Source organism: the organism of the source record quoted next, unplaced genomic scaffold (assembly GCF_019419815.1).
Source record: "Pyrus x bretschneideri cultivar Hongxiangsu unplaced genomic scaffold, Pyrus_bretschneideri_v1 Contig5, whole genome shotgun sequence".
NCBI lineage: Eukaryota > Viridiplantae > Streptophyta > Magnoliopsida > Rosales > Rosaceae > Pyrus > Pyrus x bretschneideri.
Genome location: NW_025999787.1, coordinates 128882 through 149693, shown reverse-complemented (window position 1 = coordinate 149693; position 20812 = coordinate 128882). Strand labels below are relative to the sequence as shown.

The 20812-nt window shown below is 34.4% G+C and overlaps 1 protein-coding gene across 1 annotated transcript; it reads left to right on the top strand.

Moving 5' to 3' along the window:
• The first annotated feature begins 7883 nt into the window (after positions 1-7883).
• LOC125470264 lies at positions 7884-11625 on the top strand. The gene is made up of 3 exons (XM_048569092.1): positions 7884-8041; positions 8928-9106; positions 11231-11625. The coding sequence occupies exons 2-3, from the start codon at positions 8948-8950 to the stop codon at positions 11396-11398; spliced, it is 327 nt and encodes a 108-aa protein (XP_048425049.1). The 5' UTR covers positions 7884-8041; positions 8928-8947; the 3' UTR covers positions 11399-11625.
• The last annotated feature ends 9187 nt before the right edge of the window (positions 11626-20812 follow it).

The following is a 20812-nucleotide window of genomic DNA, read 5'->3' as shown; positions in this document are numbered from 1 at the left end:
TCCGGACTTTCTAGACATAGCAGGTTTCGAGCATGCAAGCTCAAATTTATGATCTAGGGGTTGTGGGAAGTCGTCCTACACTTTCAAATACGACTAAATCAAAAAGGTGTAGCTGGGTTAGCTTGGAAAAATCCTACAACTTGCCGAAAATATCCTACAACTTTCCGAAAAAATAACGAGGTTAGAAAAATTCTACATGCACACTAGTACATACATGCATGCCTGAAAATCCACTAGAACTTGAAGGATAGGCTTGGGAAAGAAAGTTGGAGCTTACCGAGAAAAGGTCAAGTTCATCGGTTTTCCGTTCGAGTATGAAATGCCCTTTATTTCTACTACGTGGTCTTCGTGGTTTTAAGTATGGTGGCAAGTTCCAGATGTCTTTAGGAAGCTTTTGGGTGAATTTGTGAAATTTTTGGGAGTGGTTATGGTGGTGTTTTGATGTGCAACGAGAGAGAGAGAGTGAGGAGAGAGCTATGTGAGAAAGTGAGAGTGAGAGAGAGAGAGAGTCTGAGAGGTGTGGGAGAGAGTTAAGAGTTGTGAGGTTGAGTGAAATGAGTGGAAGGAGAGAGGGTGATGTGAGGGTTAATGTGGGAGAGACTGTGAGAGTAATGATAACAATTATGGTTGAGTAAATTGTTAGAGAGAGAAAGGGAGAGACGTGAGGGAACCGGCCAAAATGGGAGAAATGTAGACTTGGCATTCGTGTTGTGTTTTCCGTGTTCGTGTCATTTTCGTGTCATACCCAATATCATAATGGGTAGTGTTGTGTAATATCCGTTAAAATAATCGGGTAAAATGATCTGATCCAATAATATTAACAGGTAATATGACCTGACCCGTTAAGGAAAATATATTTTAAACCAATAAATAATCAAATGAAAAATATAATACTAAATAAGTATATACATACGTCACATCCAAAACATAAAAACATATTTTTCTCTTAAGTACATATTTACATACCCAAAATAAGAGCATAATAAAAAAATGAACATTAGAACATTACAAAATATGCAATTTGAGTAATCAGTACTATGTACTCTAACATATGCTGCATTCCACACACACACACACACACACACACACACACACACACACATATATATATATATATGTATATCATGTCAGTGGAGAGTATAAGCATACTAAAAGTATAAACACTGATTACCAACATGCTTCTTTAACAATACACATATATCCATCCATACATATATATGCAGTAGAAAAGGTACTTAATAAGCATATTAGTCTTTTGCATTCGACCAACAACTTCTACATATAATAGATCAAGGCAAGTATCTGCATAAAACTGGCCCTGACTAATATATAATGGATAAATCGACTCCACTTGATCAATCCATATCATACAAAACATGCGTTTCAGCTTTCATACCAAACTAGGGTTTAGGTATCTGTGTGTAAAACTAGTTATTGTATCAAATAAGTATTTGCATAGAAAAGCTTGCACAGACATTTGCATATAAAACTAGGTTTCCCTAACAACATTCATAGAAATAACCATGAAAGGAAACAAGTTATGGGAATAATTACCAAAGCCTTACAAGCTGCAGGTCAACAGGATTTGGAATCATAAACCCACTTGTTCTTCGCTAACCCTGATCTCCTTTTTCGTATCCTCTCTCTGATCGAACTTTCTCTAGCCCTCTTTCTTTCTTTCCAATTTGACAGGATATATAAATACGCATCCCCTTCCTAGGCTTCCCAAAATCCATATCCTTATCCTTTTTAACCTTTAAATTCCCTCCCCACAATGAATCTCAATCAACATCAGCAAGCAATTCTAAGTATAGTAAAACTTTGTTCTTGCGGAGATTGATTAAAGTAGTAACGAGACTTTAAATGAAAAAAGCAGTAATGGAACTTATTCATGAAATAGCCAAAATCTTACATATTTTTCATCAAGTAAATAGCCAAATTAAGAGGCAAAATCGAATCTGGAGTGGAATTTGGAGAATGGAAATGCAGAGATGTAGAGATGTAGAGACGACTAGAGATGATAAGGATGATTCCGTCCATTGCACGAGGGAGGAGTAAAGAGAGAATGAGAGAGGCTACCGGAAGAACTGAACATACGGCGGGAGAGAAGGGCTAGGAAAAACAGACGGCAGGATCGGGAGAGAGAGTTACGGGAGTGGGGAGAGAGAAAGGGATTAGGGCTTTTGTTTTGATCAAATGGTAAAATTGGAAAATAATGGAATAGAGAAGGGGTTTTTTCTTCCAAAAAAGTTCTAATAATGTAAGTGAAATAAAATCCAACAGTACAAATTTACTCTCATTTATCTTACGGTTGTTATTTAAGTAAAGTCTTTAATAGTTTTTTAATTAATGTAGAAGTGTAAAAAATATAGAAAAAAAATATATAAACGCTTGTAATGACAAGCTTTATAACTTTCATGAAGAGCTTAACTTCAAAATTCACCACTATAATCATATAAATCATAGATCAAAATTTAACCGTTGATTATTGTTTACGTTTACGCTTCATTTTTGTCATCAAATTTTGTTTTTTCGGATTTTATTTTTTGAAAACATGATCTATTAGAGGATGTAGAAAGATGAACAATTTGGATCGTTGATATTATGTTCAGAGTTTTACGGTTAGTGAAAATATTGCTTGATGTTTATAAAGTTTCTACAAACTATATGACATCGACTCATATTTCAATTAATCGTAAATATCGAAACGTGATATCTAAGATCTGAACCATTCATCTTCTTACATCCACTAGATGATCATGTTTTCAAAAAGAAAATTTTAAAAATGAAATTCAGTAAGAAGAATAAAGCGTAAATGACAATTGACAGTTAAATATAAATTTAAGGTTTATGGATTATAGTGTTGGATTTCGAAGTTGACCCCTTCATGAAAGTTGTAAAACTTTTTTTTTTTAACATCTTTTACACTTCTACAATAATTATTATTAATTTTTCCCTTAAAAAAAACATTATTCATGAGGGTTTGGAGGATTTTAAAAATCTAAACGATAATGTAAGTGTAACCATAGGAATAATGATGAATCACAAGTGTTATATAGAATAATAATACAAAACTATATATTTAATATAGAATATATTGTATATATTAATATGGCTATTGTATTTTATAATAAATCTTTTAGTAATTAAACTTTAAAATTATCAAAATAATTTTTTTTAACGGATCGAAATGGGTTACCCACGTGTATGTCCGTTGAGCACTTGTTATTAACGGATGACCCGATTAGTTATCGTATTGACCCGAAATCTGTTATTTTCGTATTGTATCATCGTGTCATGTCAAAAACTATCAAGTCTAGAGAAATGGTGAAGTGTTGTAATGGAACAAGTGGGATTTTAAAATCCTCACAAAAACAATATTTTTAATGGCCATTTGCCCACTAGTCTAGGTGGTGTTCTCAATTACTAGACCATGCATGGATTTGGTCTGCACCGAGGGCCATCAGATAGACAAGACCGGCAGTGAAGCCCACTGCACGAAGCCGATGTCTAAGTTTTGAAATTGTCCCGGATAGTTTTTCACAGTTTTGGACATAATTAGTTTGCTATAACTTTAAATTGAGTTTCGCATACGGCCATATGATTGTAAAAATAAGTACTATTGATAAATACTAAATTAAGAGTGAAAAAGTGAAGGAAAGTTGAGGTCCACGTGGAAGGTCTACGTGGCATCTCGTGATCATTTTAATAATTTTACTACTATTGAGAATAAAATAAAATAAATTTTGGGACGGGATGTCACAAGTGAGCTATCACATTCAAATTTTATTTTGATTAAAACCAGAGTTTAATCATAAAAAATTTCCAATTATTTTGAAAGGCCTTAGTGCCTATATTTTTTATCCAACGATATATTTAGACTAAGAGTTGACGAAATAAATGGCTTCGACCTTGTTATTCATAGTATTTGACCTCACTTATAAATGAATGAATATCATTAGATCATAGTACTAAGATACAAAAATTATCTTATTTAAAAAAATGAGAAATTATATACTGATAATTATTTAAAAATTATATGTCAATTGGTTAGAGCAACGTGCATGTCCCTTCATATAAGTTTGAATTCCTCTCCTCGTAGATTTGTCCTAGTTGATTAAGATAATGTGTCTACCATGCATTCATGTTCCAATTCCTCTTTGGATATTAGAGTAATTTAGAACATCTCATTCGCCATAAAGTTATCTCAATCAAATTTTCTCCTTATTTAATAGGGAAATTAACAGAAATGGCCTATTTTCTTATTGTTGGGACCAACATAGGACAAACCGCTCATGCACAATCCACGCACACCATGCACAAAAGAAAAATGTGATGAAAATACCCACATATAAATTGTAAAAACTCACAGCTTATTGCTCATTTTTCTGATTTCGAAGAAAGAGCTATGAGCTCTGGGTTTTTGGGTTGAGTTTAGATATGTAAACATGTCATGTAATGTGCATGTCGTGTACATGTAATGTACATACAATGTATATAGTATATTTTTAACTCGTTCATGCAAAACAAGATTTCTTTCCTCCTCTTTCTCTTCACTCTTTTATGCAACCTGCTCAGTCTACTCTTCTCCTCCTCCTCTGCCTCTACTCCACTCCTCCCCTCCGTCCAACAAAATCCACACTTTACCCGCTTGCAATTTCTTCAACATCCACACATCAACGAATAAAAATATCGTACTTTAAAGAAAACATAATTTAAAATAAACATACATCATTATAGTTACAAGAAACACTAAAGGTTTCATAATACTCATAAGACATTCAACCATAAAATTAAGATTACGAGAATATCATAAAAGTACTTAAAGAAAAGGAAATAGATTATAAAAGTCTAGAACATTATTCGCCTGCCCTTAAATCACTTTTTGCTTGAACCGAAGCACACTTTTCTCTTAACTTCACTCCTTATTTTGGCTTACTTCAGTCTCCTTGTCATGTTTTGGAACATTCAACAAGTAGGAATTGGAGCCAACGCTTTCACTTGAGCCAGTCGGACTCGATGCCTCTGTTCTGGTGGGGATATCATGATTTCCTGTTATTGAACAAAAAATTAAATTACGACTATCACTTTTTACACAAGTATAAAAGAGCAAATTATATCATGTTCTGGTGTATTGACATACACCAAAACAATGGAGGGTTAAGATCTTGAATTTTAGTTTGGTTAAAGAGTCTTAAGAATCAGATAGAATAAAATCTTCCTGCATACCATGCTTCGGTATATCGCAAAAAAAAAAAAAAAAAAAAAAAAAGCTCAAAAAAATATTTGGGTTTCTAATAAGACATCATATCAGCAATTAATATTTGTGCCATAAAATATTATTACTTTATTTATGAAAATTCTTTGACAAACTTATTACTTATAGCTCTACACTTAAAAACGTGTACAAAACCTGAATTTTAATAGAAATACAAAAATAATAATCCAAAAAAGCTAAATGAAAGCGGATAAAACCCACATAAAGAACGAAAACACCCACACTTCACATTACCTGTACCCAAATCCACATAGCCCAAAACAATTAAGACCTAAAATAACCATAATAAATTATTGTTTAAAATACACCAACAATTACTCGAGAGTTCGAGACTGTAGTTATGAATAGCAAGAAGGATTAAAGAAAATGAATCAAATAATTCCTTCATTTTCTTCCAATGTTTAGCAATCATCAAACTCAAATATTTTAAAATAATGTGGCAAAAACCACTTGTTTTTCTTAACTTATCAAAAGGTTATCATTTCAAAGACAAATTTGAAGAATAACTGTATAGGAGGAGGAATAACTACCTCTTGAACTTGAAGAAGTCTTTTTTGGCCTACTAGTACTAGAGACCTCAATGTTTTTTGGCTTTCTTTTTTCAACCTTCTGTTTTGAAGAGGAACTGTCATGAACAATCTTGCAAGTAGTTTTCTCGTCCTCGTTTGAAACTTGCGGTCGGTTTCTTCCTCCTTTCATCACTGCAAATCTTCGAAGAAAAGAAGTTGTTTTAGATTTTCATTTGACAGAGAGCGAACTTGGCTTTTATGTGCTGCTCATAATTACTTTAACGTTAAAGTCTGGATATAGCGAATCTGACCAAGTTGTATAATTAATTACGAATCTAGCGAGTAGGGGAAATATAATGAATGAAAAATGGCGTCTAAAATTTACTCATATATTTTTTTAAAATTATGAACTTGCATGCCACATCAAACGTTTAAAATAATTTGTAAATACAAAATTTTGTCCTATGAAATATGAACACGTGTATAAAGTTGAGATAATTAGCAGTAGAACTAGCTTCTTAGCTTGTTGAGATTGGGGAGGAGAGTTGTGGTGGTGGTGTGGTGTGTGTGAAGTACATCTAGTTTATCAAAACCTACTAATATTCTTAATATAGAGATAAATATTTATCAAAAAGATTGAACGGAGCAAACATTGAGGCAAGGGGACAGGGCAACTTAAGGCCCAAATGCGACTTCACTATTGATCTTATTAGTTGTAATATGTGTGGGGTACAATATCACACCTCGATCTTAAGATACATTCAAAATCAATATGTGATATAATGACGTAGCAGTACAACAAAGATATAGAGTTAACTAGAAAACCTAGTGAAGGAAGGACTCATAAGATCTGCAAAGTATGTAGAATGGTTAGCCAATATTGTACTAGTTATGAAGGTGTTTACCAAGGTTGTGAGATATTGCGTTGACAAAAACGTCAATAAAACGACCCCAAATGATGAGTATCCTATGCCAATGACAAACATATTTGTGGATGCAGTGGCAAAGCACAAAATTATGTCTTTCATGGATGTGAATGACTGGTTAAATCAAATTAGAATGGCTAAGGAAGACACAGATAAGACTACATTTAGATATCTAGGCCATACATGAGCTTATGAATATGTGGTGACGCCATTTCGATTGAAGAATGCAGGTGCTACTTACCAAAGGGCAATGAACGCATCCATAACCTAATCGGACAAAGTTTGGAAGTATATATTGATGTCATATTTGTGAAGCTCAAACCAGAAGAAGAACACTTGACCGATGTTAGGAAGTATTTGCAAAGGATGGGGTTACATAAATGTGCTTTTTGGGTAGGGTAACTTTTTTGAGTTCTTGGTCCACCAGAAAGGTGTACAAGTGGAAAAGAACAAGGTAATGACCATCATGATGGCACTGCACCAACCAACAAGAAGCAGCTGCATAGGTTATTGGGGAAGATCAATTTCCAAAAGGAGATTCATTGCCAATCTGGGAGGGAAAATCCAACCATTATCTCCTCTTCTAAAGCTTAAAAACACAGCAGTTTGTTTGAGATAAGAACATCAGGAGGCCTTTGACAACATCAAGAAGTATTTGGCTTCATCTCATTTACTCATTCTTGCTCGAAGAGAAAAACAGTTGAAGTTGTCCATTCGGCTGCTGGGAGATCCATAGGCAGTTCGCTAGTTGAGAACAATGAAAAAGGGAAGAGCAAGCTATCAATTATCTTAGTAGAGTACTAACTGATGTAGAGACTAGGTACACTTTTCAAAATAGTTCCAAAGTGCTTTTCTAGAATGTTTGCACTTGAAATTTGAATTAAATTGTTAACATGTTAACCTTAACGAATTGGTTCAGTGGAAAGCGAGTAAAGAGTTGAAACTCTTAACAAGAGTTCAAACTCCTATAAATACATATTTTGGAGTCACGGGCCTGTTTTGACGTAGCATTTGATCCCAAAGCCAAATTACGCAATAACCTCATATGGTATTAGGCTGCATAGGAGGAGATTAGTCTGCCACTAATGTATAGCGGGTACCTCCTTTAAAATTTTTTTTTTGTTAACGTGTTACAATAAAAGGACTTTTAGAATAAGCGCTTGAAGCAAGCTTAAACGCACTTTTAAGTCCGTTTTCTAGTGTCCGCCTGAAGAATTGAAAATTGATTCTTATTCAATCAAATTCAAAGCTTCCGCAAACATCCTATTCAACCCATATTGGAGTGATCGATCATGAAGTTAGGGTTTTATTGCCCCTGCTGCCCATCTGTAAGTCTTCCCTTCCATTTCAATTCGCGTCAGCTAATTTCGTATTGTTTGGTTGACTTTCCTTTCGTGGGTTCTGTTTGTTTCCCGGGAAAACTTAAATGCTAGGAAGGGAAACTTGTATCGCTTCAAGCGTTCAATCGTATCGTTTTTGGATTGGATTGGTTGGGACAGACCCCAACAATTGAACTGCTTTGGATTTGATTTTTGCGATGTTGTCTGATTACTTATGATGTTTTTTTGTTTGTTTCCTATGATTTTTATTGTTTGAACTTTTACTCCGACATCGTATCTTCGCAAGTCATGCTTCACTTGATGTTGTGTTTGTTTGGTTGCTGGGAATATCTGGGACATAAGGGACAGAAGTTGCTCATTTTATAGACCTTGAATCACTTGAATTGAAGTCGTAATAATTTCCTGTAGAAGGTGCTTCATCTGTTCCAAAGGGGTAATAGTTTGTACGAAAATTGTACATGTCGAAAAATTGGATGTTTGTTTTAAACAGAGAGACTTTCCTTGAGTATGTAAATTCTCTGAATTTGTTGAATTCAGGTGAGTGTTAAGAGCCTTTGGTGGTAAAATTCTCCAAGATACGCCGACCTTTCTTTAGTCTTATTTGGAAATGTCTTTTGAAGTGAAAGACGGGAAATCCTTTCCAGTCGCCGCCTGGTACTAAGTTGAAGCAGCATGACCAAGGAAATTCACTAGAATTTCCGTAAACTTCTATGTCACTTCTAGGAAGATGGAGTGCAAGTGCGATTTCTTTCTCAAACACTTTTCCAAGACTAGGAACCCGAATTGGACTATAGAAGTAGAATATAACTTGTAGTTGATGAATGCCTAGTCTGTTTTTGTGATTCCTATTTTGCTTGGTTTGACTATTGAACAGGTATAAAAGAATTGCGGACGATGTCAAGACCAGCGCTGCTTGTTTTTGTGCTTCTTATTCTCATAATCACTTCCCAGTTTGAGTGGAAGCAACAAGTTGTGCCTGATCTTGACACTACCCCAAGCATCTCCAAAAAGCAGAATCAAAACTCGAATCGGGAAGTAGCTGTGAAAGAGAAGGTAATAAACCTTTTCCTGATTCATGTAATTCTTTGTTTGTATTTATTTTTAGTAAGTCCATACTTCTGTGTGCTTTCTTCACTTTGAACTTCCCTTATTCTTTGATGCTTATATGGAGATATTGATTGTCACAAAATATTTCTTGAACTGAGGTTAGCTGCTTATAGTAGACATATATGTGCGGGTTTGTCTTTATTTTTCAGTAGCTGCCTAGCTGGAATGCTGGCTAATTTTACTTGAAACCACAATCATATTTTTTTTCCTCAGTTATTCTTGAGGAACTAGTAACTACAAGATGTGAATTTGTTTCTTTGTTTTCCTTTTCTATCCTATTTCATTTGACGATGTTTAATGCATATATGGAGGTTGCCACCGTAGACAATCTCCTACCTGATTCAGCCTTGCCCCAACAGAAACTACTTTTATTTCTACTCTCACTTCCCCTTTGGAAAATGCAAGATCAAATACTTGATCTTTGCTGTCACCTAAGTCCTGTGTGTTTCTGTTTTCTCTATTATTAGCTTTGAAACAAGCAGGTTTCTTCTCTTTCGAGGCACAAAAACTATGCATGTGTATTTTGACCGTATATAGATTGCTTGAATAAAAGATAATCTGACAGGCTTGTATCAATCAAGAAGCGTTCAACTCTTCTGAGCATAAGTGATAATTATAAGCTGTTTACACTTTTTCCGTTTGGTATGTACTGTTGGTATGAGAGAGGTTAAAGTGATTGAAACATCATCGGTATGTGCTGTCGGATTATTGACTAACGTCTACTCATGGAAGCAGCAAAATCATTAAGAAAGAGTCATGTTATATTTCTTTTCAGCCACACAATTACACAATTAAATCGGTAAGGAACCATGAACAGAGTGGTTACTAAGTATGTACATTCAAATATTCGATATTGAGTGCTTTATTTGTTCTGAAAGGTTTCTTCCACTTCCGAACTTCAATATCTCACTCTTTTTCTCTCGTTTAGCTTTCGTGTTACTATCCTCCTTTGTAGTTAACCATGGATGTTCTCATCTGTACAATCAGGTTCTTTGTTTTTTTCCCCATTTGGATTGGAAACTGGTGTAGGTTCCTTGACCATTGAGTGTTGGCTTGACTCTTATGTATGTATCTCTAGTTCTCTACCTTACGAGCAATTTGGTACTGATATGTAGAAGAGGGACAAAAAACAGAGGCAGATAGAATATAGAAGCTTACTTAGAAAGAGAAGTAGAACAAGATGAGAGAGAAAGGAATTAGGCTAAAGTCTTTTTATGATAAAAATCAGAGTAAACTAAAACAACCGATATGAGGTGTAATATATGCTTACAGACAGTCCCAGCTTAATTAAAACTGTTCTGATTAGTTCCTGAACTCAACTGGGTAAAATTAAAGGAAAACTAATGAAAAGGGCTTGAAAACTTTGAGTTTTAATGATAAGAACAAAATAAAGGGTAAAGTGAATAGTACCAGGATTGACTTTTTAGTGTAAAAATGTGATTTTTTGTTAAAGTGAATAGTACCGTGGGCTTTTCGTTAAAACTCCCTAAAATTAAACCCTTACGCCTAGAATGAACAGATATTTTGTTTCTGACCAAAAAAAAGACAACGCTTTGTAGCCAATTTATTGATATATCTGTTTCCCGTACAGTGCTTAGTTTCTATTCAATTTTTTTTACTATTTATTATAAGTAGAATCCTTAGAATAATGTATATATAGGTCCCCATAGATCTGTTATCCGCTTATCAAGCTTACGTAGTGGCAGGGATAATGCAACGAGGAGCCAAATACAAACACTAAGCTTCATGCTTCGGTGATTTTGTATTTATGTTATGATTCTTTTGGCCTATTGGTTTCGTAGATGCAGCGTGACTTCCCATGAATCTGATGACATGAATGAACATTAGTTGGACACATCTAGTTTATTATGGGCAAACTGGTATGTTGCAGTGTCGCCTGAATGAAAGATGTTAATCTGCAGTTACCATGATTTAAAATGACTTGTTAATTTGCTGTAATGGTCTGTTTCTAATCTATCTTTCAATTGAATCTTCATCATTGATCCGAGTTCTTCTATGGCTTCGAAGGTTTTGCAAGAGTTCTAATTTAACATGTTTGGCTTGTTGTAGATCATATTATTGCAAGAAAAGAACATTCAGAGACTCAATGAGCTTGTTCGTAGTCTTCTGGAACAGTTGGTACAGTGTAGGAGCAAGAATGTGACGAGAAATCAAACTGTAAGCTTCCTAACAGAACATGTTACAGAACTTGAACGACATCAGATATTCGATGACTAGGCTGAGCCCGTGGAAGTATATGGATTCTTGTAATATGTTTGAACTGTAAAAACCTTTGTGTTCTTTTACCAGGTTTCACAATGAAATTCCACTTAGTTTGAGTGTAGAATGCCAACCACTCATGTGTCATTGTACCACACTGTAATGCAAACGTGCACTTTGTATCCCGAAGAATCTTCTCCTCACATTTTAACCGTTTTTCCCCTTGGTTAAGTGGAAATTTAATACTTTGAAAAATTGTTTCTTCGTGCAACGTGCTATAAAATTTGCCAAACATAAAAAATTTAAAATAAGCGCTGCCGTCAGCATGACGTCAGCTTGTGCGAAGGCAGCATGCTGGGCATGAGAAGGCTGGGCATTTGGGCAGGTAGTGGTTGGCCCACCACTTGCCCTTTATTTTATGAACTGCTAGAGTGGGTTTTGTGGGTTGGAGGTCAAGGGCATGTAAGTTGTTCTTACTATTCACTCTAAATAGTACTTGTCTTTATGCAACTTTATCCGTTAGGAAAAAGCAAGGGCAATGGCAAGTGCAAATATTATTCACAAATATATGTATTTTTATTTTATTTTTATATGCTTTGTTGGCCTTATCTAGCGGAATTAAAAACCTTCTTTTTTTCAAACTTATACTAAGAAGTAATTAACTTACCTCAGGCAGCCTATCATCTTTCATTCCTTCAAGCCGGTGAAATTCATGGCCTCCCTTACAGCATCGTCACCGCAGTAGAGGTGTGGTTCCTCTATGTCTAGGATACCAGAATATCGAATCATGAACAAAGAAAGGCATGAGAGAAAAACATATCGGCTACATTTCAAAGCCCTATCACCAAAGAAACCAACCTGTAGTCCTTTTCCTTCAAGCAGCTGAATGTCATGCCATTTCAAACCCAAGCCGTTCATCAGAACACAAAAAATTGAAAACCGCAGCTACAACTTAGTCCCACATCGGCCATCAGCAGGGAGGGACAACGCTTTATATATAATGAAGCCAAATTCGTGATCCAGCTGGAAATTTACTTGGTTGGGGGGACCACTTGGTAGTTGTAGAACACGGACGGTGCACAGTGTCAGCAATCTTTCAGACCTTTTTCACGATCTTCAGCGGGGGACCCACTACACAAAATGTCCTGCTAGAAGTGATTTTGCGGTAGTCAAACATTGAGACATGATACGACAAATATTGGTAGGTAGGTAGTGAACAAACCAGGAGGATCATTTTCTAAGAGGATCCTTGGCAATTCTCAAAAACCGTGTTCGTTCAAAATCCCCGGGATTCGGAGAAGATCTTTGAACAAAGTTTTTTTTGTTAAGACTAATATAAAATAGCTTGCAAAAACAGTTGTATTTCAAGTAGATTAAGTGATCATTTCTCAAAAAAAAAAAACAAAAAAAAAAAAAAAAAAAAAAACAAAACAGGTGTAGATTCAGTGATCTAATTATGGATATCTCCAATTTTTTTCCTTATATAGCACTTAGCCTACTTTCATTTGTCTGTTTTTGAGAATTTGAGGGGGAAGAGAGAGAGAGAGGAGGTCACATTCTTTCAATTGGGTGGTTTTTGAGAATTTGAGGGAAGAGAGAGGAGGAGGTCACATTCTTTCGATTGGGTGCGTCAACTAAAAAGGAAAAAGTGGAGGAGGTGTGCGTGTACCTTACGACGGAGGATTCCATCAATTTACAATTTTATTTATTTTTAGAAAATGAGATAATTAGTGGTAAATTACGATTATCCATTCATTTCAGGAGCCGAAAAAACTCATAAAGGCATTTCAGCCTCCCCCTGTCCACAGTCAAGTAGATTTATCAGCTTGGAACCTTGAACCCAAGACCTTCCTTTTTTTTTTTCGGTATTTTGAGAGTCGGAATCTACGCCTTTACCACTAGCCACTTACTATGGATGAATTCACAAATTTTTGAGGTCTCGATTCTTGAACAGTTCGTTTGTCACTTTTTGTCCTTGTATGGTGGGATTGAAGTGTTGCGATCAAATAGGATTTGAGAGGATAGATATAAAAGGAGCCCATCTCCTAGAAATGGAACATATCCGTTTTAACAAAAGAAATCACATACAAAAATATTGGAGCTCGGCTTCTTCTCTCCTACTTCCTTCCCTCTTATTCTATGTGCAATAATTAAGGTCGAGTTAGGGTTGAGATTGAGTTTTAACAGAGCACAACTGAAGTTCTACACTCCAGAATCATTAGAGGAATCAAAAGCTCTCCCAAACAGTTTTAATGTTACCTCTATCTATGAAATATATTGCAGAAATATATCAATTATTTATATGATCAAATATATCAAATCAAATGTATAATCACTATCAGACTTATGAAATTTAATTTAGGAGAAAAGGAATAAGAATATCTGGCCTGTGAACCAAAGAGATGCGCGATGTCATTGCTCTAAAGCTATAGACGCCTCCCTACGTGCAGGTTATAGCGGTGCCTACAACTCCAAGATACAACCCAAAGCCTCACAGGATGTCTAATCCGATATGCACGCCAACGGCAGACGAGATTGCCAAGTAGTGATCAATTGCCCAAGAATTATGAAGTAGGAATATAAACTGACTGAGAGAAATGTGAGAATTGAGGGAGACAGAAAAGCTTAGCGTATTTGTTTTCTATTTGAGGTTTCTTATTTAAAGAACTTCTCATACCCTTTTAAAAGTAATATGACTCTTCAAATAAAACACAACTCTTAAATATTAAAAATAAATAAAATAAAATAATAATAAGTTTTGAATCTTTAAAATAAAATATTATTAAAATATTTAAAATAACCAACAATCCCTCACAAGATTCAAAACTCTATGAGGAACAAAAAAAGACACAATTGAAGAAACGGAAGTTTGGGCAATTTGTATACCATGCAATGGGTGTAGGTGTCTTTTGCACTTGAACCTACACTTAGTATTCATAGTTTTCATCTGAAGGAATCATAGTGAACTAAGTCTTGAACTAGATTCCTCTAATTCAGATTACAACATATGACACACATAGTATTGATCAAAAACTTGGCGTGGGTTAGTGATATTAATAGCCATGCGCTTAATCTTGATTCTCATGAGTGTTTTTAAAGAACAACCCAATTCTCACAGTCGTGGCCTCACGACTACTCTCACTTAGGTGAGTCCTCTAAGAGTACATGTGATCTGTACTCTGCGGGAAATTGCTCGCCTTGGAACTCATTCAGGACAATGTCCTTCCTTAACATCACATATCATCAGCACAAACGTCATCGGGATGAGCAGGGGATTTTATTTCAAATCTCCTATTTTAGAGTACTGGAATATAAGTCATGCAATATGGATTGTTTCTAGCCATTGAACCTTCTTCATAGGATCTCCAATCACAAAGGTTGGGTTTCTTCCCTAGGTGACTTCCTTATGGGTTTAAGCCCATCCCCCTCGACAATTCTAGGACTCCATTCCTAGATAGACCTTTGGTCAATTGATCAGCAATATTCTTTTCCGACTTCACATAGTCCAAAGATACAACCTCTTTATTTAACAAGCTTCTCACAGATTTGTATCTAACATTGATATGCCTATTTAATTTCTTATTTGTATGTGTCTGCTTCACTAAATCTATCACGGTCTTATTATCACAATGTATGGAGATGGCATGTATTGGCTTCCTCACCAATGGGATATCAAGCAAAAAATTCTTAATCCATTCAGCCTCTATACATGTAGTATCAAGAGCTAAGTTCAGATTCCATTGTACTTCTAGAAATTATTGTTTGTTTATTAGATCCCCAAGATATAGCTGCTTTTCCCAATAAAAATACATAACCTTGAAGTAGATTTCACTTCGAAGCTATCAGTGATCCAATTTGCATCACTGTACCCTTCTACTACATAAGGAAATCCTTTATAGTGTATAGAATAATCCATAGTTCCTCTTAGATATTTAAACACTTGCCTTAAAGTATTCCAGTGTTCTTTACTTGGATTATGAGTTTATCTACTTAGCCTTCCAACCGCATAAGCTATATCAAGTCTAGTTTTATTTGCTATATACATCAAAGACCCAATCATTTAAGAATACTCAAGTTGACAAACGGGTTCACCACTATTTTAAGTAAGCACACACTTGGTTCATATGGTGTCGATACAGGATTGCAATTTAAAAAATTGAACTTCTTAAGCATTTTCTCAATTGAAGTAGCTTGGTTTATAATAAAACCTGCTTGTGTTCTTTCTACTTTCATTCCCAAAATAATATTGGCTTATCCTAGATCTTTCATATCAAATCTCTTTGATAGATAAGACTTTACATCTTTCACAATTTCTAGACTTGTTCCAAATAATAATATATCATCAACGTAAAGACATAAAATAACACACTGTCCATTGCATTCCTTATAGTAGACACACTTTTCATGCTGATTGATTTCAAAATCATATCCTAAAATGACTTTATCAAACGTCTCATGCCATTGCTTAGGAGCTTGCTTGAGTCCATATAGCGATTTAACCAACTTACACACTTTATGTTCTTGGCCTTTCACTATAAATCCTTCAGGTTGCTCCATGTAAATTTCTTCATCTAAGTCTCCATTCAAAAACGATGTTTTAACACCTATTTGATGTACTACTAAATTGTGTATAGAAGCTAATGCTATGAGGATCCTAATTGTGGTAATCCTAGACACAGGAGAGTAAGTGTACAAAATAATCAATTCATTTCTTTTGAGTGAATCCCTTGGCTACTAGCCTAGCTTTGTACTTGTCTATACTTCCATCAGGCTTCAGTTTCTTCCTAAATACCCACTTACAACCAATTGGTGTAGTACCAGGTGGTAAATCCGTTAACTCCCAAGATTTGTTTTGTAAAATAGACTCAGCTTCACTATTTATAGCTTCTTTCCAAATGGAGCATTGACGGAGATCATGGCTTCCTTATATGTTGTTGGATCACCTTCAATTAGAAAAGTATAAAAATCATCACCAAAGTTCTTCTCCACTCTAGGTCACTTACTCCTTCTAAGTTCTGCTAGAGGTTCTTCTTCATTTGTAACTTGATGGCTAATATTTGTGGAGGCTTTGTCAGTACTAGTGCATGATCTATCTACCACTTGCTTTTGCATTCTAGTCTTGAAAGGAAATATGTCTTCAAAATATGTTGCATCCCTAGACGCCAATATAGTGTTATTCGAAATTTCATTTATTTCAGAGTTAATGACTAGAAATCTATTGGCACTGCTATTATGAGCATAACCTAAGGAAACAGTATCCATAGTTTTAGGTCCTATCTTCTTTCTCTTAGGTTCTGGGATTGCAACTTTAGCCAAACACCCCCACACTTTCAAGACTTGGAGATTTGGTGTTCTCTTTTTCCAAATTTCATATGGAGTAGTAGTGTTGTCTTTAATGATTACTCTATTTAATATAAAACATGCAATCAAAATTGCTTCCCCCCACAAATTTTCTGGTAATCCAGAACTCAAAAGTATTGCATTCACCATGTCCAATAAGGTCATATTCTTCCTTTCTGCAACTCCATTTGATTGTGGAGAATAGGGTGCTGTTACTTCATGTATAATACCATGCTCTTCACAAAAAAACACTAGATCGGTAAGAATGTACTCACCACCTCTATTAGACCTAAGTCTCTTTATCCTTTTCTCTAATTGATTTTCCACTTCTATCTTGTAAATCTTGAATTTACCGAATACTTCATCCTTGGTCTTTATCAAATAAATATAACAATATTTTGAGCAATCATCTATAAATGAGACAAAATATTTATTACCGGCTCTAGTAGGTAATCTATTTGAGTCACAAACATCACTTTGTATAAGCTCTAAAATTTGGGTATTCCTTTCCACGGACTTAAAAGGTTTCTTGGGTTGTTTTGCTTGTACACAAATTTCACACTTATGCTTAAGATTCATGTTTGACTTTGGGACTAGGTCCAAATCCATCATTTTCTTAATTTTTAACAAGTTTACATGTCCCAACCGTCTATGCCAAACATTACTAGATTCAACATTAAGAACTTTTGGAATATTATTGCACTCGGAAGAAACACTTAACTTAAATAATCCTTCATTGATAAAACCTTTTCCAATAAATAAATTATTCTTGGTTATAACAACCTTATTTGATTCCATTACAACTTTATAGCCTTGCTTTACTAAACATGATCCGCTAATTAATTTCTTCTAATATCAAGTACATGTCGCACGTCCTTCAAAGTTAAGACCTTTCCAGATGTCATCTTTAGTTCTATGTCTCTAATTCCAAGTACTTGCGACATTGAGTCATTTCCTAGAGTTACACGTCCTCCACCTGATTTCTGATAGGTTTTAAAAAATTCACGATCAAAACAGACATGTACGTTAGCTCTAGAATCTACCCACCAATCCTTATTTTCATAAGTAAAATTGACAAAGGAATCATACTTAAAATGTTTTTGAGAAGATTGTTGCTCCATCAGCATATTCACTTGGGCTTTTGGACCATTATCATTTGGCTTATACTTGTTCTCCTCAATCTTCTTGTAGAAGCAATCCTTAGCCTTATGATTGGTTCTTCCACAAACGAAACAAACCCCCTTCTCTCTCCCTTGATCCTTAGTCTTTTGGAAGTTCTTATTTTGGTTGGGTGATTTGAACTTAAAATTTGTTCTTCTAGGTTTGAAGTTCTTCTTATTATTTATGGTGAACTTGTTTTTGTTTTTCCCAATTTTGTTGGTGTCATTCTCAACTAAGTTCATAGTTGTTTGCCTTTCGGTTTCCTTCTTTTGGCTTGACCTATGTTTCTGTTCGATCCTAATTGAATTTATGACTTGAACCAAAGTAAGTTCTCCTTGTTTATGCCTTAAGGTTCTAGCAAAGTCATTCCAAGATTGAGGCAGTTTATCAATAAGGCAGGACACTTTAAAGTCCTCACTGAACTTCGTTCCTTTCTTTTCAACACCTCGTAATAGCTCTTGATACTCATGTATTTGTTCCCCCACAGACTTTTTATTAACCATCTTATGATCATTAAAGTTTGAGACCATGAATCTATCCATCCCAGCATCTACAATTCCATATTCCGCTTCTAAAGTTTCCCAAAGTTCTTTGGCAGTGGATGTAGTAGCATGATACACATCATAGAGGTGATCAGAAAGGGCACTTAAGATTCTGTTGTGACAATGATATTCTACTAGGTCAGGGGTTAGTTTAGAAGATGACTCTTTAGAAGAGGAATCTTTGTTTGATTGAGTTTCTTCAAGTGCGGATACAAGTCCTAAGACAGTTAACCAATATTTCACTTGTTTTGGCCACCTACGAAAATTGTGGCCACTAAATTTGTCAAGCTTAACACTATTGGCTTCTTCTAGGCTTGCCATTTGTTATGTAATACTGACTAATAACAAGTGAGAGATATAAAATTGCTATAATACTGTAGAAATTAAAACAGATTGTCACTAATTTTCTTTTTTTGTTTACTAGTATAGGACAAACTGTACTACTGTAAAATAACCACAGACCAATTAATCATGCACAGATTTTATTAAAGCATGAAACAATTAACAAATATCAGTCTGTAATTCTAGTCAAATTGTAATAATCACGTTCAGATTTAATTAAAGAAAACTAATGAAAATGGTTTGAAAACTTTGAGTTTTAAAGATAAGCACAAAATAAAAAGTAAAATTAATAGTACTAGGTTTAATTTTTTAGTGTAAAAATATAATTTTTTGTTAAAATAAATAATACCACAAGTTTTTCATTAAAACTCTATATAATTAAAGCATATAACAATCAACAAATGTCAGCATGCAGTTGTAGTCAAATTGTAATATTCACGTACATATTTAATTAAAGCATAAAACAATTAATTCAATATGCAATTATTGGTCAAATCACGTTGGTATTAAAACACAAGATTTAATTAAAGCATAATATAAATACGCACAGTTTAATATTATATATATATATATATATATATCAGTGTGCAGTTGTTGTCAAGTCCCTTGACAGATAAGAAATATTAAATAATTGCAATTTACAAGTACTGTTTAATAATTAATTGCAGTTTGCATGTAATATTAAATAATTACAGTTTACAAGTGTCAGTATGCAGTATACAAGTAATATTTTATAATTAATTGCAGTTTGCAACAAAACTCGGTTTTTTTAATAACAGTATTTTGGTAAATGCAATCAATGCACAGATTCAAAAAAGGCAATGACAGGAAGGAAGCCTTCCCAGAAAATTCAATGACAGGACTAGAATAAAAACAAGAGTTTTTTGAAATAAATTCAAAGCAACTAAAATTAGATCTATTTCAAAAATTAAAAATTTCTAAAAATTGAACATATTTAAAAAAATAGTCTATAAAATTGGATCTATTTCAAATTTTTCCTAAAAACAATGCACAGAGTGAAAAAAGTAATTGACAGGACCCGAAGAAAAAAAAATTGCAGAGAGTCAAAAGTGTAAGAACGACAGAACCCTAAAATTCCACCTTCAACACAAGAAAATTACAGTTCTTAGGGCTTTCAAATTCAAGGTACTGTAAAACTGATTGTAAATTTGCAATTATATTATCATCTTTACGGCTTTAGATTGTGAAATATATTGCAGAAATATATCAATTATTTATATGATCAAATATATCAAATCAAATGTATAATCACTATTAGATTTATGAAATTTAAATTAAGAGAAAAGGAATAAGAATATCTGATATGTGAACCAAAGAGAGGCGCGATGTCGTTGCTCTAAAGCCGTAGACGCCTCCCTACGTGCTGGTTATGGCGGTGTCTACAACTCCAAAATACAACCCAAAGCCTCACAAGATGTCTGGTCCGATATGCACGCCAACGGCAGACGGGATTGCCAAGTAGTGATCAATTGCCCAAGAATTATGAAGTAGAAATATAAACTGACTGAAAGAGATGTGAGAATTGAGAGAGACCGAAAAGCTTAGCGTATTTGTTTTTCTATCTGAGGTTTCTTATTTAAGGAACTTCTCATACCCTTTTAAAAGGAATATAACTCTTCAAATAAAACACAACTCTTAAATATTAAAAATAAATAAAATAAAATAATAATAAGTTTTGTATCTTTAAAATAAAATATTATTAAAATATTTAAAATAACCAACACTATTTTCACCATTGTGAGTTGTCTGAGAGACTTGTCATACTGGCATTGGGCAACACTAGATTCGGATACTCAATGTAAATGTGAAGGCAAGACCACATGCTTTACTAATTTGGTGAGACAAACTCATGTGATAAAATTTGTTAAGACTGATTAGAGTAATTAGACAACCATCAATATATAAGCTAATGGGAATGAGCAAAAACAGACTCGAGAAATTTTGTATGTGTGGTTATATTACTTTATTCTTGGCGGAAATTAGCATCCATTGGACACAATATGGCCTGTGTATAATATTTGGACGC